At 49.1% G+C, this 24246-nt stretch overlaps 4 protein-coding genes across 9 annotated transcripts; 2 read left to right on the forward strand and 2 right to left on the reverse strand.

Moving 5' to 3' along the window:
* Nucleotides 1-528: 528 nt before the first annotated feature.
* Nucleotides 529-8685, forward strand: Cenatac (centrosomal AT-AC splicing factor). 3 transcript variants are annotated; one of them, XM_075966200.1, is made up of 11 exons: nt 529-695; nt 792-955; nt 1355-1453; nt 5384-5450; nt 5524-5586; nt 5881-5945; nt 6025-6166; nt 6622-6652; nt 8047-8136; nt 8269-8401; nt 8477-8685. In XM_075966200.1, the coding sequence occupies exons 1-11, from the start codon at nt 576-578 to the stop codon at nt 8535-8537; spliced, it is 1035 nt and encodes a 344-aa protein (XP_075822315.1). In that variant the 5' UTR covers nt 529-575; the 3' UTR covers nt 8538-8685. The 3 variants fall into 3 exon arrangements, with proteins under 3 accessions (XP_075822315.1, XP_075822316.1, XP_075822317.1); XM_075966201.1 differs by having other exon boundaries at nt 6040-6166; XM_075966202.1 differs by having other exon boundaries at nt 6061-6166.
* Rps25 (ribosomal protein S25) lies at nt 8636-11277 on the reverse strand. The gene is made up of 5 exons (XM_075966205.1): nt 11136-11277; nt 10810-10905; nt 9842-10025; nt 8788-8886; nt 8636-8698 (listed from the first exon to the last, which is right to left on the reverse strand). The coding sequence occupies exons 1-4, from the start codon at nt 11136-11138 to the stop codon at nt 8792-8794; spliced, it is 378 nt and encodes a 125-aa protein (XP_075822320.1). The 5' UTR covers nt 11139-11277; the 3' UTR covers nt 8636-8698; nt 8788-8791.
* Nucleotides 11278-11457: 180 nt separating this feature from the next.
* On the forward strand, nt 11458-14469 carry Trappc4 (trafficking protein particle complex subunit 4). The gene is made up of 5 exons (XM_075966203.1): nt 11458-11764; nt 11891-12065; nt 13060-13163; nt 13771-13897; nt 14122-14469. Exons 1-5 carry the CDS (start codon nt 11590-11592, stop codon nt 14198-14200), a joined length of 660 nt encoding a protein of 219 aa, XP_075822318.1. The 5' UTR covers nt 11458-11589; the 3' UTR covers nt 14201-14469.
* Nucleotides 14470-15084: 615 nt separating this feature from the next.
* Slc37a4 (solute carrier family 37 member 4) lies at nt 15085-21387 on the reverse strand. Of its 4 annotated transcripts, none has more exons than XM_075966207.1 (10): nt 21247-21387; nt 19636-19977; nt 18746-18978; nt 18084-18327; nt 17478-17636; nt 17179-17264; nt 16569-16682; nt 16336-16401; nt 15897-16035; nt 15085-15777 (listed from the first exon to the last, which is right to left on the reverse strand). In XM_075966207.1, exons 2-10 carry the CDS (start codon nt 19781-19783, stop codon nt 15611-15613), a joined length of 1356 nt encoding a protein of 451 aa, XP_075822322.1. In that variant the 5' UTR covers nt 19784-19977; nt 21247-21387; the 3' UTR covers nt 15085-15610. The 4 variants fall into 4 exon arrangements, with proteins under 4 accessions (XP_075822322.1, XP_075822321.1, XP_075822324.1 ...); XM_075966206.1 differs by having other exon boundaries at nt 20796-21264; XM_075966209.1 differs by lacking the exon at nt 16336-16401 and having other exon boundaries at nt 21247-21338.
* Nucleotides 21388-24246: the final 2859 nt, after the last annotated feature.

Below are 24246 nucleotides of genomic sequence, written 5' to 3' on the forward strand. Positions count from 1 at the left end.
GACAGGGTCGGAGCACTTTTAAAGATTAAGAAGTAATTACCACCAGAAAATCAACACTCCTGTGGAAGGGCTGTAACTAGATCACAATCACTCGGATCAAGTGTTCTCCGGCAGAATTCAGGGAAACTGGATGCTGATGCTGACTCCGAAGCTAACACCTCTGCAGCCTTCCTCAGAGGTCCTCATTCTTCCCAGCCACATCTTTCTCACGTATAAAATAACAATAATGCCAAACTACAAATCGTCAACCTCAGTAGGGTCGTTAACACAAAGCTCGGGGACACAGTGTGCGCCCTGTGATAGTCCGAAGTCCTAACTGAAGTGGTTCCTGTCCCGGAGTTCTTTCACAAGCCCCAGGACATCTGGGACGCCACTGATTCGGCTGGGTTTTCTGCGCGCACGTGAGAGGGGCGTGGTAGTGAATAGTCTGCGCAGCCGCAGAACGAGTTGCAGTATCGCCTACGACCTCTAGAGGGAGCCCAGAGCTCCCGGGTTCGCCCCGCCCCGGGAAGGTCAGGGGTCAGTGGGTGGTGACAAACCGGCTGGTGGTGGAGGTGATAGCGGGTCCTGGGTCGATGGCGCCACCGCAGAGATGTCCTCTGTGTCGCCAAACTTTCTTCTGTGGTCGCGGACACGTCTACAGCCGCAAGCACCAGCGGCAGTTGAAGGGGGCTCTGGAGCGGCTTTTACCGCAGGTGCGGAAGCGAGGCTGGAGGAGGCCAGGGATGCGGGCCGGGCTCGAGGGCCCGCAGCTGTGGTTTCAGGGTCCTAGCTGGCTTGTGTCCCTGCAGGTGGAAGCCGCCCGCAAGGCCGTCCGTGCCGCCCAGATAGAGCGCTATGTCCCCGAGCACGATCGGTGCTGTTGGTGTCTTTGCTGTGGCCGCGAAGTGCGAAAACACCTGAGCCACGGAAACCTGACAGTGCTGCACGGGGGTCTGCTGGAACATCTGGCCAGGTGACATCTGGGGAACACCCGCCTCCCCCGTACACACGCAGAGATGTCTACACGGTGGGAGGGAAAGTTGGAACTGAGGAGAGGAAGGTCGCTTTTGTGACTTAATTGGGGTAGATTGAATTACCTTGCCAAGCTTGCAGCTTAGGGGCTCTTAGCATCCACTACCGCCGTCTTGTTAGAAAAGCCGCTTCCCTCCCTCCCTCCATCTCACTCTATTGGAGGAAAGGAATCCCGAGATTGAGATCTTGAAGAGGTTGGTAATAAATAATGTTCTTTTGTCTGTCTCTCCAAAGCAGCAGCCCAGATGCCAGTCTGCATTACTTACCTAGTGCTCTGATAGCCTGTACTATTTTACTATCTTACTGCCTTGCTAAGGTTACTCTTCCTCTCCGTTCTCAGCCCAGAGCATAAGAAAGCCACCAACAAATTCTGGTGGGAGAACAAGGCCAACGCTCAGATGAAAGAGAAGTTTCTGATCTCCCCCCAGGATTATGCCCGGTAAGTCACCTGGTGTAAGAGATGAAGTAGCAAAGTGAACAACTCCAGGTGTTTGTCAGGCACAGAAACTGCTTCGAAGTGGAAAGCTTCAAAGGAGCGTCTGTATCCAGGACTAGGGAAACTGAGAGTGGATTCTTGAGAGTTCAAAGCCAGCCTGGGCTATAGAATGAGACCTTGTCTCAAAACAAGGACACATTTGGGAAGTTCAGACTCAACTCTGTTAGTGCACATTCCTAGTTCCAATACCCAGCTGCATCAGGAGGGTCTCTCTCAACACACCCAAAGTAAGTAAAAGTTTGGGAAGTCCAGCAGCGACTTCATTGTTATCTAGTGTTTTCATAGCACTTTTTGTTAGTATGCGCCACCCCCCCCCCAAGTTCTGCATTGAATGTGCACACACAGAAGATGTGATGTCTGGGTATGGTGCTTTAGGCCCAGCCTCCCTGCTGTTTGGAAGGCTGAGACGGGAGGATGGCTACCTCAGAGGCTAGAAGAGGGCATCTGGTCCTCTGGAGCTGGAATCACAGATGGTTGTAAGCTGCTGTGTGTTTCTTTAAACCTAGGTCTCTGAAGAGCAGCTAGTGCTTCCAACCTCTGAGCCATCTCTCCAGCCTCCTGCATAGGATCATTGGATAGTGAATGAAGATACATAGAAACTTATTGAGGGCAATGATGAGTACATTCTTCCCTTTCTTTTTCCTTCCTTCCTTCCTTCCTTCCTTCCTTCTTTCCCTCCCTCCCTCCCTCCCTCCCTCCCTCCCTCCCTCCTTCCTTCCTCTTCCTTCCTTCCTTCCTTCCTTCCTTCCTTCCTTCCTTCCTTCCCTCCCTCTCTCCTTCCTTCCTTCCTTCCTTCCTTCCTTCCTTCCTTCCTTCCTTCCTTCCTTCCTTCCTTCCTTCCTTTTTCTTTTAGGAGACAGTGTTTCTTTATGTAGTCCTGGAACTCACTCTGTAGATCAGGCTGGCCTTAAACTCACAGAGATCTGCCAAGTGCTGGGACTAAAGGCATATGTCACCATGTTTGACTTACTCTTCTAAGTTAAAAAAAAAAAGGTGTAAAAGAGGATACAAATGCAGCTTATGGGAAACCAGTAATCCCCTCCAAGAAGGCTAAGACAGGAGGATTGCATAGCCTGGCTTGTTTTAAGACAGGATCTCACTATATAATACATGCTGGCTTCAATTTAAGATCTTCTTGCCTCTACTTTTTCATGATGGTATTAGTTAAGACTTACTTTCATGTGTAGGAATGTCTGACCTGTATTGTATGTATGTATGCTATGAACATGCAGTGCCCACAGAGACCAGAAGACGATGTTAGATGCCCTAGAACTGGAGTTACACAGTGGTGAGCCACCACATAGGTACTAAAAACCCAAACCAGGCTCCAAGAGCATCAAGTGCTCTTAACCTCTAAGCCATCTCTCCAGCCTTTATTTTTGATAATGTCGAGGGGAGGGGAGGGAGGACGTGTGAATGCAGGTGTCCTTGGAGGCAGAGGAAATAAATGGTTTCCTGGAACTTTAGTTATAGGCAGTTGTGAGCAGCCCCACATGTGTGTGTGCTGGAAACTGAACTTGGGTTGTGCGCAAGAATGGTTTGTGCAAGCCGGGCGATGGTGGCGCACGCCTTTAATCCCAACACTCGGGAGGGCAGAGGCAGGCAGATCTCTGAGTTTGAGGCCAGCCTGGTCTATAGAGCAAATTCCAGGACAACCAAGGCTACAGAGAGAAATCCTGTCTCAAAAATTATTATTTTGTGTTTGTGTGTATAGGTGTGTCTGGTCTGTTGGGTGTGTGCACTTGAGCACCACTGCTTAGGGAGGCAGAAGTATCAGATCCCCTGGGCCTGGAGTTACAGGTAGTTGCCAGCTGCCCAGCATGAATGCTGAGAACTAAGCAAGTCTACTGGTAAAGTAGTAGAGTACTATATGCTTTAAAAAAGATAATGGGGACTGGAGAGATGGCTCAGAGGTTGGGAGCACTGCCTGCTATTCCAGAAGTCCTGAGTTCAATTCCCAGCAACCACATGGTGGCTCACAACCATCTGTAGTAAGATCTGGTGCCCTCTTCTGGCCTGCAGGCATACATGTAGACAAAACACTGTATACATAATAAATCTTTAAAAAAAAGTATTAACAAGAAAAATAAGAGTTATTTTTAAAAAAAGATAATGTGTGTCAGGTGGTGGCACACACCTGTAATCCCAGCACTCGGGAGGCAGAGGCAGGCCTGGAAAGATCTCTGTGAGTTCGAGGCCAGCCTGGTCTACAGAGCAAGTTCCAGGCCTGGCTCCTTAGCTACTGAGAAACCCTGTCTCGAAAAACAAATGAACGAACAAATTATGTGTATAGGTTTTACTAGCACATCTGTCTGTTTACCATGTGTGTGCCTGATGCCCTCTAAAGCTAGAAGAGGGCATTACATCCCCTATAACTGGAGTTACAGTCTCCCTGAAACACTGTGTTGGTGCTGGGAATCACACCTGAGTTCTGTAGAAGAGCAGCCTGTGCTCTTAACCACCGAGGCATCTCTTCAGCCCCACTTTTAAAAAAGATTAATTTAACTTTATTTTATGTGCATTGATGTAAAGGTATCAGATCCCCTGGAATTGAAGTCACAGGCAGTTGTGAGCTGCCATGTGGGTGCTGAGAATTGAACCTGGGCCCTTTGTAAGAGCAGCCAGTGTTCTTAACTACTGACCCATCTCTCTCCAGCCCCCAGCCCCACTTTTTAAGTATTGTAATATAAAACAAATACAGATGTGTTGTTGGGGATGAGTTTTCACTGTGGCCGAAGGAAGTTATATGTAAAAAGTGGAGGGATTTAAATAGGAAAATATTCTATGAATTGTTTAGATACAAAGGCTGAGTGATCAAGAGTGGCAGTTCATGTGCCTTCCAGTAAACAATGGGAGATGAGCAGTGTAGTTTTCTATCAGAAGCTGTCAGCCTGTATCTCACTGCAGGGCCTGGGGATGATGGCTCAGCAGTTAGAGAACTTTTCAGCACCCACTAGTTGTGCAACTCAACCAGCTCCAAGGGATCCAATACCCTCTTTTGGTCTCTGAGGAAACTAGACATGCATGTGGTGTACAGACATGTATGTAGGTAGAACACTCAAATACATAAAAATTAAAAAGTCTGCCAGGCAGTGGTGGCGCATACCTTTAATCCCAGCACTCAGGAGGCAGGGGCAGGTGGATCTCTGAGTTTGAGGCCAGCCTGGTCTACAGAGTGAGTTCCAGGACAACCAGGGCTACACAGAGAAACCCTATCTCTGAAAATCAAAATAAATAAATAAACAAACAAACAAACAAATAATAGGGGCTGAAGAGATGGTTCAGAGGTTAAGAGCATGGGCTGCTCTTCCAGAGGTCCTGAGCTCAACTCCCAGCACCCACATGGTGGTCCCCAACCATCTGTAATGAGATCTGGTGCCCTCTTCTGGTGTGCAGGCAGAACACCTACGGTGCATAGTGGAGCTGTCATGACAGCGTCGCCAGTGTACCCAGGGGCTCATTTGACCAGTTTTGTTTTTGTGAGTTGCAAATTTTCAAAATTACAGAGCTTGATGGTTCATCCCTGTAATCTCAGCACTCAGATGGCTGAGGTGGGAGTTCTGTGCTAGGTTAAGCTACACAATCAGACTGTCTCAGTTTTTTCCCCTCAGAATTAAAAACTGTCTACTGAAGTGTTCTTTAAAACAGTGGGGCTGGAGTTCTAGGCTAATTTATCTCTTTACAGTTTGTTTTGTTTTTGTTTTTGTCTGAGACATGGTTTCTCTGTGTAATAGTCCTGGCTGTCTTGAAATTCACTCTGTAGACCAGGCTGGCCTTGAACTCAGAGATCTGCCTCCCAAGTGCTAGGATTAAAGGTGTGCGGCACCACCACCTGGCCCTTTCCAGTATTTTTATAATTCCTTCATTTTTTAGGTTTAAGAAATCCATGGTGAAGGCCTTGGACTCCTATGAGGAGAAAGAGGATGCGGCAATTAAAGAGGTAGGAAGAAAGGCGTCTGCAGAGGAACTCTCCCCATGATCCGGAGCCACCCTAAGCATTCTCTCTCCCACAGATGGCAGCTCAGATCCGGGAAGTAGAGCAGAGTCGGCAGGAAGTGGTCCTATCTGTCTTAGAGGTTTGTTTCCCTCGGCGGACCCAGAGCAGTATCCAAATCCACTGATGCCTGGCTTACCCTGGTCCAGCATTCCAACTGTCAACTCTTCTCAGAGAGCTAATGGGTCACAAGTCGATATGCCTCAATTACCTTCTCTGTGGGGGCAGGGCCCCTCAATGGAGACGTGGGCAGGGCTGGGAGTTGGTAAAATGGGCAGTATCCTCCATAATATTCTGGGGTCTGGAGTGCGGGCTCATGGCCCAGGGAGGCTGTTAAGCACCTTAGACACATTTATTTTTCCTGAATCAAACTCAGCCTCAGGCAGAGCCAGATCCAGAAGAGGGCTCTTCGGCACCTGGAAACTGGAAAGCAACCAACGGGTACGTTGTCAGGGATCCTCTTTTGTTGGATGCTGGAAAATGGGAACAGATCTAATCTTTGCTGTCCTCATTGCTCAAGGACCTCATCTGCCAGCCTGGCTCCCCTGTCTTTCAGCCATGTAGCCTCCAGCTCACAGCAGGTATCCCACGTGGACCTGCAGCGTGTTCCAGAGCTTGACTGGATGGAGACTGGACAGCAGCTAACATTCATTGGCCATCAGGTACAGGTACAATGGACAAGCAAACCGGAAGGGGTCATTGACCCCTCAGTTCCCAAGACGGCTGTCTTGGCTTTTCTACCTATTCTAACCATCTTCTCTTCCTGCTGGTTTTCCCTTACTACATCCTTCTGTGGTAGTGTTCCTAGACGCTATTGCAACCTTTCAGGGTAATATCTACTCTTGATACAGGGTATCCACACTTGGGTACTCCAACAGGCCATCTGAAATTACGCCCCACCACCCTGCCATTGAATCCTAGCACTCCTTTCTGTGTCTCAAATTGCTGTGTAACTTTGTTGAGCAATTTTACCTGCCTACCTCAGTCCCACCTTGGGACGGTTCAGTGACTGGAGTTCTTCAGAACTAGCATTGTCAGTTGTGTTCCTTAAAGTTTGCTGTCTCCAGCTTTGAGTATTGTATCTCATGATTTATCTGGTATCTTATTTTCACCACAGGATATACCTGGCATTGGTAACATCCACTCAGGTAAGTTTCTGAGCAATGTTTCTATGTCTGCAAGACAATTTTGGGTGCTTTGTTTTGATTTTTGGTTGTTGTTGAGACTGGGTCTCAATTTGTAACTATGAATGGGGATAGCTTGGAATTCAAGATATCCACCTGTTTCTGCCTCCTAAGTGCTGAGGTTGAAGGTGTGCATCACCATGCCCAGCTGTTTTGATGCAGGTTAATCCTTGAGCTCCTGCCACAAATTTTTTTTTAAGATTTAATTATGTATAGTGTTTTGCCTGGATGCCAGAAGAGGGCACCAGATCTCATTACAGATTGTTGTGAACCACTATGTGGTTGCTGGGAATTCAACTCGTGACCTCTGGAAGAGCAGCAAAAATAGTGTTCTTAACCACTGTGCAGTCCCTACCAAAATTTTTGAAGTGCTAGAATTAGACAAATATACCTTATCTGACCTGTTTGCTATTTTCTTTTTAAGTAAAGCCTTAGAATTGAGCAAATAGCTCATTTTTAAGAGTACTTGCTGTTCAGCAGGACACAGCTTCCAATCCCCAGAACCTATACAAAAAGCCAGGTATGATCCTAGTACCATTAGATGGAGACAGGTGGATCCTGTGAGTTTACTGACCAGCCAGTCATGCTAGCTGGAACCAAGCTTGTTTCAGTGACTTTTTTCTGGACAAGTTTTTTTTTTTTTGAAATATTATGTATACCAGACCTCATTACGGATGGTTGTGAGCCACCATGTGGTTGCTGGGAATTGAATTCAGGACCTTTGGAAGAGCAGGCAATGCTCTTAACCACTGAGCTATCTCTCTAGCCCCGGACAAGGTTTCTTTATAGCTTTGGAGCCTGTCCTGGAACTCCTGCTGCCTCCCCAGTGCTGGGATCTCAAGGCAACAAGACTAACAGCCACAGAGGAACCTTTAACTCCAGCACTTAGGAGGCTGAAGGCAGGAAGGCCTTGATTTTGAAGCCAGCTTGAAGTACACAGTGAAACCAACTCCAAAAGGAATAAAAAGCCAACCAAAACAATGTTTAAAGTAACTACACCCAGTGCTTGGCTGTTAGGTGAGGTGGCACTTCCTGCAATCTTGTGGGAGTGTAACATACCACCTTGAGAGCTCAGCATACACTTGTAAATGTCCGGTCTACATCCTCCACTGCCTCTGCCTTCCCCAAAGTGCCAATGCTGCCTTCTTTTCCCCCGAGACAGTGTTTCTCTGTGTGGCTTTGGAGCCTGAGAACTCACTCTGTAGACCAGGCTGGCCTCAAACTCAAGAGATAGGCCTCCCTCTGCTGGGACTTAAGGTGTGTGCCACCAGCCCTCAAGCTCCAGAAACCTCAGATTTTTAATTTTGAGCACCCCTGGCTGGGCCGCATCACATAGTAAAGGGCTTTGCTTGTTGTAGGTGCCACACCTCCATGGATGATCCAAGAGGAGGAACACAGCTCTGGAAACCTACCAATAGGACCTTCCTATGAAGAATTCCTTAAAGAAAGTAAGCAAGCTAGCTTCACATTCAATGCCACTTTTCTGAGCTGGTTGCAGCATGTGTCAAGGGAACCAGCGACTTAGCTTTTCGGAGACAAAACTACTCAAGTAGTCAGGTCACCATATTTCCTATTTGCAGAGGAGAAACAAAAACTGAAGAAACTCCCCCCAGAACGAGTTGGGGCCAACTTTGACCACAATTCCGATACCAGTGCAGGCTGGCTGCCCTCTTTTGGCAGAGTCTGGAATAATGGACGCCGTTGGCAGTCCAGGTATGTGTCCATACTCTAATCAGCTACCTCCTATATGTTTTCTATTAATTTTGCTAAGTCTTCATTTCCTTTTAGGCATCAATTCAAAACTGAAACTGCAACGAGAAACAAGCAGTCAAACAAGGGAAAAAGCTGAAGAGCCCTAGCCTGATAATCCTATGACCTCAGAGCCAACAAACCCATTCCAACTACTACTTCAAAAGCCAGATCCTCTCCAGTTGTATTTCTTAGGAAACAGAGCACCCATTGATTTGATTTAATAAAGTTTTATTTTTCCAAAAGTACAGCTGATTGAACCTGCAAAAGGATAAAGAGATAAAGTCAGAATCAGTATCTCAGAGGGAGCACGCAGTATTTCAATGCCAAGAGCCCTTTGGTTCTCTCACCTGTTCATGCATCTTCACCAGCAGCTGGGGCATCTCCACCCTTTGTGTTTCTGGTGTAAATTACTTGGGCTCTGTGCTTTGAAACCAGCTTGATAAGCCCTGAGGAGAAAGGGTAAGATCTTAACTTTTTTGTGTTTGAAGGACTTTGCATAAATGTATGGCACATGTGTGCCTGATGATCTGAGAAGGCCATCTGATGCTTTTACAGAGTGCTTTGACTCATCTCTCCAGCACCAAGGACATGACTTTTATTAGACCCTAAGTTCTTAGAGTGGTATTTGAAAGAGGGTCTTACTCCGTAGCCTATGCGGGCCTGGAAATTAGGATCCTTTCAACCTTCAATGAGCTAAGGTCACATGCAGGAATCAGTGTAGCTGCTTTTAAGATTTACTTTGTGTGTGAGGGCATACCTTTAATCCTAACACTTGGGTGTGACAAAGGTGGGTCTGTGTGAGTTCAAGGCCAGTCTGGCCTACAGACCAAGTTCTTGGGCAGGCTCCAAAGCTACAGAGAAACCCTGTCCGCCCCCCCCCCCCAATTACTATGGCCTAAGTGTGTGTGAGTGGAGGTATCAGAATGCTAGTGTGTTGAGAAGTCACTTTTCTTCCACTCTGTTGAGGCAGGATCTCCCCAAGAGGTTAACTGGCCTGAGAGCTCCTGGCCGATTCTCCGGTCTTACCAATAAATGTTGGGATTACAAACTAGGAGTCACTGCACAAGGGTCTCTCTGTAGGACACGCACTTCTATTCCAGCACCCAGCCCCATCAGTGTATTTAGTAAAAATGACTGTAACCAAAACATCTGAGGCAGGAGAATAATTTTCCTGGGCTACAGTGACACGGTTTCCCTAATAGGGCATAGTGGTATTTGCCTTTAATCCCAGTACCCGAGAAGCAGAAAAGGTCAGGAATTCAAGACCATGTCAATAACCATATTACACCAGCAGTAAGCTAGACGGCGGTGACACACATCTTTGATCCCAGCACTTAGACGGCAGAAACAGATCACTAACAAGACAACCCAGACCCCCAAACAAAGCACATCATCTTTTACCTTTACTAAGGAGCTCCTGAAGAGCTGCCCTGGCCAAGGAACCGCGAATCTTCAGTCTCTCAGAGACCACGGCTGGAGTAATAAGTTTATAGTTGGGCACTTCCTTACAGAGTTTGTCGTATGTAGCCTTGTCAAACAGGACTAGATTGTTGAGCTTGTCCCGAACTTTGCCTTTGGACCACTTCTGCTCATAAGAAAAACAAGAGAACACTAGTCAGCAATCCCGGCAGAATCATTCTTTCTCAAATATCCCAACTGTGAGAAGTCCCCTGGTTATCATATCATATCAGGTAAAGACTTCACACTAAGCCACAGCGTCAGAGACTGCTAACAGTCCCGACAGCAGATGTGCAAATGCTGTGGCTTTACACAATGTTCGCCGTGGTTCTCAACCTACGGGTCACCTATCAGAAACTTACATTTTATTCAGCAGCAAAATTACGCCAGGATTGATACCAGCACTCAGGAGGCAGAGGCAGCCTAGCCTGGTCTACACAGAGAAAACCGTCTTGAAAAGCTAAAAGCAGTTACGAGGTAGTAGCGGAAATAATTTTATGGCTGGGGTCATCAGAAACTGTATTAAATGCCTCAGCATTAAGATAGTTGAGAACCACTGTTTTAAGGGAATATATATCACCAAATTCTTTTTTTTTTTTTGGTTTTTCGAGACAGGCTTCTCTGTGGCTTTGGAGCCTGTCCTGGAACTAGCTCTGTAGACCAGGCTGGTCTCGAACTCACAGAGATCCGCCTGCCTCTGACTCCTGAGTGCTGAGATTAAAGGCGTGCGCCTCCATAGCCCGGCCACCACCAAATTCTTGAAATAAGGACAAGAATCAGTAGAAGGGCGCAAAGTCAACAATATGTTTTACGTTTCTAGAAATTCACGATCTAAAGAAAAAAAAACCCACAGTACAGGTTCATGAAAGGTCCCCCCAGAATCCTCCTCTATTACAAATGGCTACTCGTACCTTCTTTTTGGCCTTGCCACCGGACTTATTTACTGGGTCTTTGTCTTTTTTGGCCGACTTTCCGGCATCTTTCTTCTTCTTGTCATCCTTGGGCGGCTAGGGGAAGAAAGCGAGAGTGCGGGCTGGTCATAGCGCGGCCCCAGTCGCCCCGACGGCTGCATCTCCCCGACCCATGGCGGCGGCGCCGGAGCACATGGACGCAATGCCCGCAGCAGCCTTGAGACGCAGCCACGCAGATCCCAAAGCGCTCCGTATAGCGTCGTCTTCACCGCCCCTCAGCACCGCTCGGCCCCCTGAACCCCGTCGCCCAACACCCGGAGCCTCACCATGATGAAGTTCGGAGAGTGGCGACGACCACTGCAGCCTCCCTAAGATGTCGGGAAAAAAGGAAGCCCGGCTCGCCAACAGTCCCAGAAACCTCAGCCACGCGAAAGTACTTCCGGGGCAAGAGGTGGGGCCAAGTTTACGCAAACTCCGCCTCACCCTCCTGCGAGATCGGGATGGGAGGCGTGGCTTTCAGCCTGCAAGCCACGCCCCCCAGGCGCTGGTTGTGAATGCGGGGCTGTGCTGAGGGTCACCGGACAGACAGTAACGTTCTTCTCCGACTCTGAGACACAGTAGACCAGTGCCCAGAAATTCGTTTCTTCGCACTATGGCGGCTTGGTCTGCGCGTGCGCTTCAGGCAGATGGGAGGAGAGCAGAGGCGGGGCTTTGACGCCAGTTCCGGGGCTGGAAGGTCCGGAAGAGGCCGGATGGTAGCGCCTTAGCGGTAGCGCAGAGATGGCGATTTTCAGTGTGTACGTGGTTAACAAAGCCGGCGGCCTGATTTACCAGTGGGACAGCTACTCGCCACGGGCTGAAGCCGAGAAAACTTTCAGTTACCCGTTGGACCTGCTCCTGAAACTGCACGACGAGCGAGTGCTGGTCGCCTTCGGCCAGAGAGACGGCATCCGGGGTGGGCTGGACTCGGCTCGAGGGCGGGGCCGGCTCTGCGGAAGTGGGCTGGTGGGCGGGTGCAGGATTGGGCGGGCTGAAAGGGGGCGTGGATCGGAGCGCCTCTGATCCTTGGTCTCTTCTGCAGTGGGCCATGCCGTGCTGGCCATCAATGGCATGGACGTGAATGGCAAGTACACGGCCGACGGGAAAGAAGTGCTGGAGTATCTGGGTAACTCTGCGAACTACCCCGTGTCCATTCGATTCGGTCGGCCCCGCCTTACCTCTAACGAAAAGCTCATGCTGGCTTCCATGTTCCACTCGTAAGTCCTCTCCCCGTCCCCCTTAAACTTTTACTCCCCAGCAGCTTTTTCTAGGATGCCTAACGTGTTTTCTTTGTACTGACAATCATTTTGTACCTCTTAAGTGGCTCAATTCTGGTGTCATGAAGAAATAACTGATAGAACATATCCAGGTTTGAAGTAGTTTTAACTCAGCTTCTCACCTCCTAATCTTAGCCCTAGCTCCTTTAACATAAGGGAGTTGAATATTTTTTATTTTATTTTTTATTTTTCGAGACATGGTTTCTCTGTGTAACCCTGGCTGGCCTGGAACTTGCTCTGTAGACCAGGCTGGCCCCCGATGCACAGAGATCAGCCTACCTCTGCCACCCAAGTGTAGGGAATAAAGGTGTGTGCCAGCACTGCTCGGCTCGGTAATTGAATTAAGTAGACATTCAAAGTCTTCCTGTGACTACCTGCCGTGTGAGGTGTGTCGGCTTAGGCATAGTCATGAACTAAGAAGATATGCATGTGTTCCCTAGCGTGTTGGCTTTAGCTAACATTTTTAGTGTAAGATGTCTCATATCGGGACTGGAGAGATGACTGCTTGATGCTCTTGTCGAGAACCAACATCCACATGATAGCTTACAACCGCAACTCCAGTTCCAAGGGATTTGATGCCGCCTTCTGGCCTCCGTGGGTACCTGGCACACACGTGGTATACACACGTACATACAAAAACCTCACACACTCCCGTAAGCCATTTTTACTTTGTCCTTTCTGCTACATAAAGCGGCCTATAGAGGAGGCGTAGAAATGAACTGGCTTCATTGTCATCAGGTGACTGAGTGACCAGACTTGAGACCATAAATAAAAGAATAAATAAAAATTAAACAAATCTGAGGGGAACACTGCTGCTGGGTAGTTCACACTCTTTCTCCTGTCTGTCCTGGGCTGTAGTGAACTCCTTAGCTTGAGGAGCACTTTTCCCTCACCTCACCTGGTACATTGACAACTTTACCTCCCTCGCGTACAGGCTCTTTGCCATTGGCTCCCAGCTGTCTCCGGAACAGGGAAGTTCAGGCATCGAGATGCTGGAGACAGACACATTCAAACTGCACTGCTTCCAAACACTGACAGGTAGGCACCTATAGGGATGGTTGGGGCAGATTGAACCAAGGGATTGACCAGAGAAAGCTCTGGTAAATTAGGGCAGGGATGGTGTCAGGTTTCCAGGGACAATTGTGCAAATACATCCATTTGTCTTGGGAATCCAAAATCAATATTTAATCAGAGGCTGATTTTGTTTGTCACCCAGTATGCTCAACCCTGGTTATCTAAGTTTGGATAAAATCCACGTCAGTTAGGCTTCACACATTTTGGAAGATGTGTTGTTCCAAATAAAAATTGAAAGCCAAATAGAGATGGTCTTTCAATTCTGCTTCTCATTGCTTCACTCCTTGTTGCAGATAACTGAACTGCCAGAGTTTTGTCTTCTGCCTGTCTTGTTTCTGCTGAGAGATTCCAAGACTAAAAAATGGCATTTAGATCCCAAGTCTGGGCATTCGGTCACCTGGTGACAGAGAAGTCACTTCATCCCTAGCCTCCTGTGTTAGCTGCTTGATGTGGCAATAGGACAAAATAAAAATGGGTTTATGGGTCTTACGAAATGAAAGGGCTGCACAAAACGTAGGATGACGTTTGCTGCATTCTCTGTTCTTGGGTAACCGGACCTGCTTTTCTCCAGGGATCAAGTTTGTGGTCCTGGCAGATCCTAGGCAAGCTGGAATAGATTCTCTTCTCCGAAAAATTTATGAAATTTACTCAGACTTTGCCCTCAAGAATCCATTCTACTCCTTGGAAATGCCTATCAGGTAGGTAGTCCCATTCCCCAGATACTGTCAAAGCCTTACATGGTCTCCCAAGTGTGACCAAGTATTGCCTTTAGGTAAGGCCAACAGTTGCCAGCTTTATTTATCTTGAGAACACGGGGTTTCCTTGCGCTTCGTGTTCTTCAGTAGTTTCTACTAATTCTCCCTCTACCCTTTGTGGCGGGGTCTGATACCTCACAATTTTTTGTCTTCTGGGTCTGGCCTAGATGTGAGCTGTTTGATCAAAACCTGAAGCTAGCTCTAGAGGTGGCAGAGAAGGCTGGCACTTTTGGACCTGGGTCATAGGCTGAACCTGGAATGAACGCCCTAAATTCTGAGACATGCTGCAGAAGGGCTTTGCTGTTTCCACTCCAGTGAGGATCCTATTGCAGTAGCCTTGTTAATATACTTGAAAGTGGGAGAACACTGAGCCCGGTGATAGGGACAGCTCCTGGGCTAGAATGCCTTGTTCCCTGCCCTTCTGTATATATCACAGTCCTACGCCCTACTCTGTACAGATTTATTTATGGAGGATGCTGGCTTAGCAGTGCTTTAATAAACATTCCTTTGTTCTAGTGTTTGTTGTCCTAGCGTATGTATGGTTTGGGAGAAAGGCATGGGAGGGGAAGGCAGAAATGGTAAGGGCATTCTGCAAAGGTGAGGTCCTATCGCCTAGCAGAAAACAAAATAAATTGATGTTCATTAGCTGACATAGTAGTTTGATTCCTGAGCCCTGGATGGAGTCCCAGAACTGATTTCCCGCGAGCCTGAAGTGTGCTGGTGGATGATGGAGTACTTGTTAGCACTTAGATTCAAGCTAAGTTTTATCTCAGTATGCACTCTAATCCTAGGATTTACACACTACTACAGTCAGAATTTAGCAAAGTACAGAATAGCTGTGCTTCAAAGTCCTCAAGCCAGTTACTGATGGCCCGTGCTGGATTTGGATCCATGCTTTCTGACTTCCCTCCGTTAAGTTATTTAACCTGCCTGCAACCCCACAGTATATATACAGTGTCCAGGTGATGCTAGGCTTGTACTTAAAAGGCTCCACTTACTCTTCTCCTGTCTCACTCCAGAGAAAAGTCTTTCCCTTTGGGGGCGGAAAGAGCAGATACTGATAAGAATACTTTCCCAAGGAAAGCTGTGTCCAGCTTATGTCTCCCTTTGAAAGGATGAGCCACTGACTGTTTAGTATCAAATCTAGTTTTATTAAATCTATAACAAGTCGGCTTGCCCACTATATTCCCCCCTTTTGTCCCAGGGTATTGATGAGAATGGTGGCTTCCTCTCTTCCCTTGGGACTGAGGTATTGGCAATAACTTTGTCCCCTGCCAAGAAGCCTTGGGGTACACCAGAAACCACAGGCATTACTGTTCTGCAGCTGCAGAAACAGATTTACCTCACTAGGAGATGGGGACAGGACAGGACCTAGGAGAGGAAGAAGGGTATAGGAGACACCTGAATGCAGGAGTTTCTCTGTCTGCTAGAAGGTAGAAATAGAAGCTGATGGAGTCTAAAAACAAACATTTAAATAGAGCATAGAATGGGAGCTAGGATCTCATTAGCCACTGATAACTTGTAGCACCATGGAGGTCCAAGGAGACAGTGTGGACACAGAAAGGCGAAGGTTCTATGCTAACTAGAGCAGCTTCTCCCTTTCTATGCCCTGCCAGGGAGGCTGAGGTTGGGGATGCTCCATAGTGAGTACTCTCTTCACTCTGCCTTCTTGGGTACGCGACCCATCTTGGTGCGGATATTCCGAAGCAAGAAGAAGACAACTGTGCTGGCTATACAAATCACTTCTGCCACCCAGAAGGCGGTGCTCCAGCTATAGTGCTTGGCAATGGTACTGAAGGGCAACCCAGCCAGAAATCCGCCCACTGTTGGGGAGAGATAAGAATAAGTCCCATGTGAGGCTAAAGTAGGTAAGCAGTTCTACCTCTAGCAGGCCTGAGCAAGGCAATGCCAGGAGGCAGCTATTCCAGAAAGTACTACTTACCATTCGCCATGAGGCCCACAATAGCATGAGAGGTGCCACACAAGTTGGGAGGTGCACTCTCATTGGCTATGACTCCAAACAAGGCAATGGGACCATAAGAAGAGAAACCAAACACAGCTCCCAACACCAGGATCCAGATCTGCCAGGGCAGGGAGAGGTAGCATTGAGAATTATTGCCCACAATTGCTTAAGGAGAAAAATGTACTTAGCCCTTAGTCAAGCCATAGTCCTTAGCCATCCTCACCCCACTCCCAGTACAGCTGATGACAGAGATGGCAGTGAGCCAGCCCCAAGGGCCTAGGTGGACAGGGTCAGGGGAGTTAAGAGTCATCCCTCTGAGTTGGATGCTGGCTATTTAAGAATTGGTGAGTTAGGGGCAAGACAGGGAAAACAAAAATAAGACAGACCAGGAGAAAAACCAGAGATATCTTTAAGGCACCTCGTGCTCCGTAAAGCCTGTGAGCTCAGCCAGAGGATGGAGAGCAGAAGTCCAGAAAGCAGCATCCTAGAGAGCAGAGGAAAGAGAAGAAAACCAGGCCCAGAGTGGAGGGGAAGTACCAGAGAGAGAGAGAGAGTAAGGTATAAGCTGCAAAGGGAGAAGGAGCTGGCCGGGGAAGAGCGTCCTGCTTTCTCTCCTCGTACCTTGCAGCCTGCCAGGCTCTTAATATTTACCTTGGGTGAGTCACTGGTCACCGTTACCCGGAAGAGGAACATGGATGCTGCCATGCCAGCCATCATGAACAGCAACAGGCCATGACGAGGGTTCCCATACACAGACAGCCCTGCCTACGGACACAGTGCCAGCCGTATCAGGCTCTCTGTGCAAGGCGAAACACCGCCACCCATGGACTCTGACACAGGGCTATTGCTGACAGGTCTTTGGCAATCTGTCACAGTTCTTGGCCCGAGACAGCTCTGGGAGGCCCTAGGAGCTGCTCCGTGATCTGAGGCCAAATTCCACAACATCCCTTCCTCCACCTTGGGGCAGGCACGGGACACGTGCTAGGGAGCTGCACCTAGTCCACTGCCCCCCACTAATTTCCTTGGGGTAGAGAAGAAGCCTACTGAGAGAGTCTGGTTCCCTTTGCCACCAGTTAAAACTTATCCCACCGGTCTTTTCTCCACATCTCAAGCAAACAGGAGAAGCCTGGAATCACTCCTGTCTCACACAGCTGGTGCCAACCAGCCCACATGCCAGGACTCCCATCTCTCCATTAGGTAGCCCAGCCATGCAAGGAAGACGAAAAGCCTCTCTTCCTTAATAGTCTTTCCTGCAACTCACCTTGGCCATGGCCCGGTCTGACAGATAGCCAGCTGCAATGCTGCCCACAAGGCCTCCAACCTCCAGGGCGCTCATGTAGGAACTACCTGCATGGAAAATTGTAGGGAGATGGGAGGAAAAAGAAGGAAACATTTCCTCACTAAGGATATCCCACAACGGCTTATCCCAAGATACAGAGATATCTCCAAGGGTGCCCAGCCTCAGGGAAGGAATCTGAATAAATGGAAGCAGAGCCTAGATATCCTGTCTGCATTAGCTCCTGTTTTTCACACCCTTCCCTGTTCAAACCCTCATCTTACCCACTAGGGCGGACTGCCCTCTCTCCTGGATGAGGAAGAACTGGCCCCAGTCTGTACAGCAGGTCTTTACTCCAAAAACTACAAGGTAGCCAGTGGACAGCACCCACAGATAGGGGGACAGCAGCAGATCCTGTAGGGTGCTCTCCTCCTTTGATGAAGCTGGATGTAGGAAGAGAAGAAATAGGATTTGGGCTCTGCTCCTGCTGGCCTGTCCCCCACTGGAACACTACCACAACCATTCGTTACCAGCGGCAAGGCTAGAGTCTGTGGGCACAACCAGGACTGATGAAGGGTAACCCTCAAACCCCTGCTCTTCTCTCCTCTACCTTGCTGCAAAAGCCTAGCAATGAAAGAGAAACTGAAGATTGGTATGGATAGACAAAGCACTCAAACCTCTTGAATGTAAGGTGCTATCCAGAACAGAGAGGTCTGTGCTGCCAGAGAAGCCTGGCTCTGCCTTTCAAGGACAGAACTTTACTTCCCCACCCATTCCTTTGCCTCCATCTATTGACAAACACAGGGCAAGGCTTAGGCTAGTCCTAACAAAATTGTGCCAAGTAAAAGGTGAATGAAGGTGCCTTAGGAGTCAGCTTGCTAGATGCTCACCCTTTTTGCCCTTGGAGGGAGTAGGGTCCAGATTTCGGAGTCCAACATCAGCCGGTTCATTGTGGATGAGCAGCAGGCAGAGGAAGGAGACAGCCACACACAGTGCCCCAGACATAGCCAGTGTGCTGCGCCAGCTGTAGCTCTGGGCAAGGATTGTTGCCAAGATAGGTCCCAAACCTCCGGCCAGGTTCATGCTGGTTGACAACACGGCCCACCAAGTGCCAAACTGGGATGGCTCAAACCACTGAGAGACAGAAGGGGGCAGAATAGGAGCCTGGTCTATGTCTACATTGAGGGAACAGCTCAAGTGCAGCAGACCTAGAGACTCACATTACAGGGATGAGGGAAAGAGTGCTTCTACTTGGCAGAGCCAATACCCTCATCTGCCACCCGATCCCCCCACTCTCATGCTCCTAAAATATCCTGACAAGCAGGAGGAGCTGGCAGAGACCTCCTAAGAAACCTGCTATGGGTTAGGGGTGAAAGGGGTGTGTAAGAAGGGGTGCTCCCAGCTGGACAGTGGTGGCACACGCCTTTAATCCCAGCACTTGGAAGGCAGAGGCAGGCGGATCTACAAAGCAAGTTCCAGGACAGCCAAGGCTACACAGAGAAACCCTGTCTAGGTACCCTCTGCCACAGACAGGTTTGGCAGATGCACTTACCTTCCTCAGGATCTTCCCACAAGGGGGCCAGCCCAGCCCCTGTGCCAGGCCATTAAGAAACCAGAGAGCAGCAAAGACTGGTACTGTGGAGCTCCAAGAGAAGACAACGTTGACCAGACCGACCAGGAGCAGCCCAGAGGAGAAGAGCCAGCGAGCACTCATCTGATCAGACAGCACCCCACTCACAAACTTGCTGATGGCATAGGCTGCCGACTGGCTGCTGGTGATGAGCCCTGCAGCGAAGGAGAGCAGGGAGCAGGACACCTGAGGCGTTAGGGGCAGGGCAGAGGCACAGGACGGGTGGAGGAAGGCAAGGGATCAGGTGTGTACAGGTGCTTGGCAGGGTAAAACAGGTTCCTTCCCGGAGGAACAAAAGGACCCGTGCTGTATGTCGGATGTAGGCTGACTTGGGACTTCTCCGCCTCTTGGGTAATTCTATCTGCAACTGTCCAAACTAGAAGGGTGATGTGTTTCTCCCTAGCATTTGCATTTCCCACCTCACCCCAATGCCAAACCAAAGGCTTCAAGAAGTGCTATTGCCCCACCACGTCTGACCGTGGAGGAAAGGGGTCTTACTCCTCCTGGAGGTAGCATAGCAGACTGCTCAAATCACGGGTGCTACCTTTGTAGTGCTCACTAACCTGCAGGTACAGCATGTACCCCCAGGCTCAGAGTCCCCCTACATTGCGCCTCCCCGGTACATGAGGGTCACAGGCATACACACCAGATAAGCAACGAGCCCCAGTCCTTCACCCACACCACACACAAGGAGCTCAGCCTCTGTACTTGGTACATGCTTGACTGACTTCCATGCACACACTTCATGCTATACACACCACACTCCAAACAGTGTATGCCACGGCCCACTACTCTACCCCTCCAAGACTCACCCAAATCGTCCTTGTCCAGAGCGATCTCTTCCACTAGAGATGGCATGACGAAGGAGAAGGTTTTGCGGTTGAAGTAGTACAGGCTGTAGCCCCCAAACATGGCTGCGAAGATGACAGCGCGGTAATAGCCGTAGCCTTGGGCTGCCATGGCTGAAAAAGCAGGCCCTGCAGGCCAAGTCACAGTGCTTCTGATCACAGCCTCTTGACGGCTCCTGCTTGCTGCTCTCTTAGCGCCCAGATCTGCTGAGCTGTGTTTTTCTGCTCCCTCCTCCACCCAGGCTCTTTATAGCCTCCTTCTGGACAATCATTAAGCCTGGGGCAACAACTAGGGAACCCTGTGTCCTGAGAGGGACAAGAAAACAGTAGATTACTGAGAGCCAAACGGAGAGGAGGAGGGGGGTCCCAGAGGGAGGCAAGCCTGTCCCCAGGACTTCTGCCTTTCCCTCCTTTTCCACGGCTTCTTGCCTGTGAAATCAGCTGTGATTAAAGGCTCAGCCTAATTACTTTTGTCTGCCTGAGCCCAGGGGAGGCAGGGGTAGGATGAGCAGAGAGCTGAGCTCAATATAGCCCTACTCCCTTAGTCAATGAACTTTCTCATTCACTCAGGTTCAGTGAGGTTTCCGGGTTGCCAGGCATCATGGAAGGCGCTAGACTGGTTTTATGCTCAGTCTCTTCCGATCAGTACCCTAAAAACCCCACTTCCTAGCCTTCTAGAGCTGACTGCCCCAGTGCCTAGTACACACTGGGGTATAACTTCCCTAATAGGTAGCGGATCCCTTATCGCGGGAATCATTCCATGACCCCCTCATACATGAACAATGAATACACTTCCCTTATACATAATGATAAAACTTAAATATATAAATTTGGCCCGGTAAGAAATTACAACAATGCACCATAATAAGGTTCTTAAAGCCTATTAATGATGGTTTATTTCTGGAATTTCCCATTTCATTTTCCCACTGCGGCTCGCCTGGGTCACTGAAATGTGCAAAGCACAGCAGCAGATAAGAGGGAGCTAGCTAGCTAGCTGTAATAGTTGCAGAATTTTGGCGGGGGGAGGCAAACCCCTCAGTTCACTCCACAGTGACATGTACAAGGCGAGCTAATGGTTCCGGTCTGGGTAAGAGCCCTCGGAGCTGCCTCTGGGTCCCTATTACCCTCGACATCAGTCAGGCTTCGGTCCCGCGGGGCTGTAGGCACCGCAGCATGTCACCGCAGCTTTCGGATCGGCTGCGAGGCCGCTGGAGCAGATGGAGTGGGCGCTAGGGAGCCGCACGTCGCCTCGGGAGGCCCCTTGCTTTGGCGGCCCAGGCTCGGCCTGTCAGGACGGGTTGCACCCTGTGTCCTCAAGCCACCCGGGACACCCGACTCCAGGCTGGGAACTGAGAGTCCTGGGGACAGGAGCAGGAGAGCCGCGGTAACCGAGCTCTGCAGCCACGAGGGCGAGGCGTCCACGACCGCTGTCCCTGGCCCCTGGAACTGTCGCCATCCCGGAAGGGCAGTCACAGGGACAGCCTCCACAGTCGGAAGTCAGGGGAGCCCCAAGGCCCCAGGCTGGCCCTCCGGTCCCGCCCTCACCGACGCCCCTCCCTCGCATGCCACCCCTACCTGAGCGGAGGCGGTAACCCCACAAGGACGGGGGCGGGGCTCGAGGAAGGCCGGTGCGCACGCACAGAGATGGGCGGGCCTCGGCTTCGCCTAGCGGCTGACTGCTATCGGCTGTGGGATGAAGGCGTCACTCTGCCTATCACGCTGCTCCCTGCGTAAGGACAGTGACGCTTACAGGTTGAGCACCACATGTCCATTTCGTTCCACCGACCAGTTTCCATAGAGTGCCTCCGGTTACTGTGCACATTCAGAAAACTAAAATAATCACTGCTTGTAGGGGCTTGGCATTTTCTCTTAGAAATAAATTCAGTCTTCAGCACTGGAATTCTACGTTGTGGTCAGGCAAATGGGAATAGAGACATACAATATAGCCCTAGTACTTAAAAGACAGAATCCTGTTGGATGGTGGTGGCGTACGTCTTTAATACCAGTACTCGGGAGTTCGAGGCCAGTCTGGTCTACAAAGTGAGCTCCAGGACCCTGCCTCAAAAAACTGAAAGATAGATTGATAGATTAGATAATAGATAGATAATCCTATCTTTGGGTTCTTTTAAAATCTCTTTAATAGTCATGTATGTACATTAGGGGTGGGGGCGGCGAAAGGGAGTCGTAGGTGTCATCCTCCCCCAGAATGCTGTCTACTTCCTTGAGACCGGTCTCTCACTGATTAGGCTAGGCAACATACCTGGCTTTTTCTTTTTCCCATGGGAGCTAGAGATGGAGTGTAGGTTTGCTCAAGCTCTTTACTGTCTGAGCCATCCCCAACCTCACATTCTAATCCTTGGAGCCATGACTTTGTGGAGACACGGTGAGAGCCCCAGCGGGCCTGGAACTCTGGGTGATCCTCCTGCTTCTGCCTTCAAGTATCTACGGTTACAGACAGGCCTGTAACCTGACTTGGAGACAGCAGATTAACAGCAGCCTTCCCAGTTCACACCAGGCGCCAATCATAGATCCCTTAGGGGCTCCACAGATGATTTGCACGAGAGAGCAGGAAAGTTAAACCTGACCTTGACCAACTGTAAGTTCCCTAAGTTCAACACGCCAGAGTTCACGAATTCAGGGCCTCTCTGAGCTACAGGATGAGTTTAAGATGAGGATGGATACCTTGGCAAGACCCAATTATGGAAGAAAAGGACAGAGAAAGTGCATCCATTAGAAATAATGATGAGAGTCAGGCGGTGGCAGCACACGCCTTTAGTCCCAGCAGTCAGGAAGTAGAGGCAAGGGGATCTCTGAGTTCAGGACCAGTTTGGTCTACAAGAGCTAGTTCCAGGACAGGCTCCAAAGCTACAAAGAAATCAGTTCTCGGAAAAACAAAACAAAAAACAAAAAAAAAAAAAACGAACAAAACAACAACAACAACAACAAAAAAGATAGATACACTTGTCTGTTCAACTGGTGGACAAAGGCAGGTTAGATAACTGCAAAATAAGTCCTCTTTGGAAATCCAGAACTCATTGTTCACTGTGAGGTGTTTTTGTTTTCAGAGACATAATTTCTCAGGACCAAAACAAAAAACAAACAAAAAAAGAAGTCCCCACAATAGTGGTTTTTACTTAATAAATCAAAACTCTTGGCCAGGCATGATGACAGGCACCTTTAATCTCAGCAGAAACAGACGGAGCTCTGTGAGTGCGAGTCCAGCTAGTCTCTAAAGTGAGTTCCAGGACAGCCAGAGCTACACAGTGAGACTCTGTCTCAAAACAAACAAAAAAACACAGCCTCCCTCCCAAAACCAAACAAACAAAAATCCAGGACTTTTTTGTTTCACGGTATTGTGTAGCTCTGGCTGTACCCTGTATCTCTGAGTGTAGAGAGGAATAGGCTTTGCAGATCAAGCAGGAGTGAGCTGGAGGTTTCAGCTGAACAATTACATCGTAAGAGTCACCTTAGCACAGGTTTCCCCGGGTACCAGCTTCTAAACTAGGTAACTGGAGGAAACTGAGCATGGTGGCATATGCCTTTAATTGCAGGATTCAGGAGGCAGAAGCGGGCAGATCCCTGAGTTGGTCTACAGAGTGAGTTTCAGGACAGCCAGGGCTACAGAGAAACCACCTCAAAACAATAACAAGAGGGAGGGAGGGAGGGAGGGAGGGAGGGAGGGAGGGAGGGAGGGAGGGAGGGAGGGAGGGAGAGAAGGAAAAGGAAAAGCTGAAGCAGAAGCAAAGAAATCATAAATTGCATTGAATCTATGTTGGCTATAAATAGTGAAACAACTCAAAGTTTTGTGATGGATGGACAGTCTACAAGGAATTCTTTTTTTTTATTATGTATAGAATATTCTTTCTGTGTGTAATGCCTGAAGGCCAGAAGAAGGCACCAGACCTCATTACAGATGTTTGTGAGCCACCATGTGGCTGCTGGGAATTGAACTCAGGACCTTTGGAAGAGCAGGTAATGAATGCTCTTAACCTCTGAGCCATCTCTCCAGCCCTACAAGGAATTCTTGTAAACTAGTTTCAGTAACACTCATCTACAACACCAGGACTTGGACTGAGGCAGGAGGATCAGGAGTTCAAGGTCATCCTCAACTGAACAGCAAGTTTGAGGCAACCTGAAACACGTGAAACACAACAAAAACCGGCACAACAGCACTTTGGAAGTCAGAAACAGGAGGATCTCTGTATGTTCAAGGCCAGCTTCATCTACACAGTGAGCTCCTGGTCAGGCGGATAGACATAGTGAGACCCCATCTAATGCAAACAAGAGCCCACTAACTTCTCTCTCCTCTCCTCTCTCTTTCTGCCTTGAATGTAGGGCATCTTGGGATTTTCTATTACACCATCCCACAGGAAGATGGCTGGAGATTTTTTAAGCACTCCATATTGGAGAGCAAAGAACTTTTTAGAATAGTGAAAGCCAGAGAGGAAGAGGAGATAAAATGGGACTCTACAGGTGCTGAACTTCTTCTAAGCTGGCCTGCTGCAGACCAGGCTCTGTGCCCGTAGGCAGATGACAGAACCAAGGCCTGTGCTCCCTCAAAACCAAGCTCCAAGG

The sequence above is a fragment of the Microtus pennsylvanicus genome, chromosome 3 (genome assembly GCF_037038515.1).
Source record: "Microtus pennsylvanicus isolate mMicPen1 chromosome 3, mMicPen1.hap1, whole genome shotgun sequence".
NCBI lineage: Eukaryota > Metazoa > Chordata > Mammalia > Rodentia > Cricetidae > Microtus > Microtus pennsylvanicus.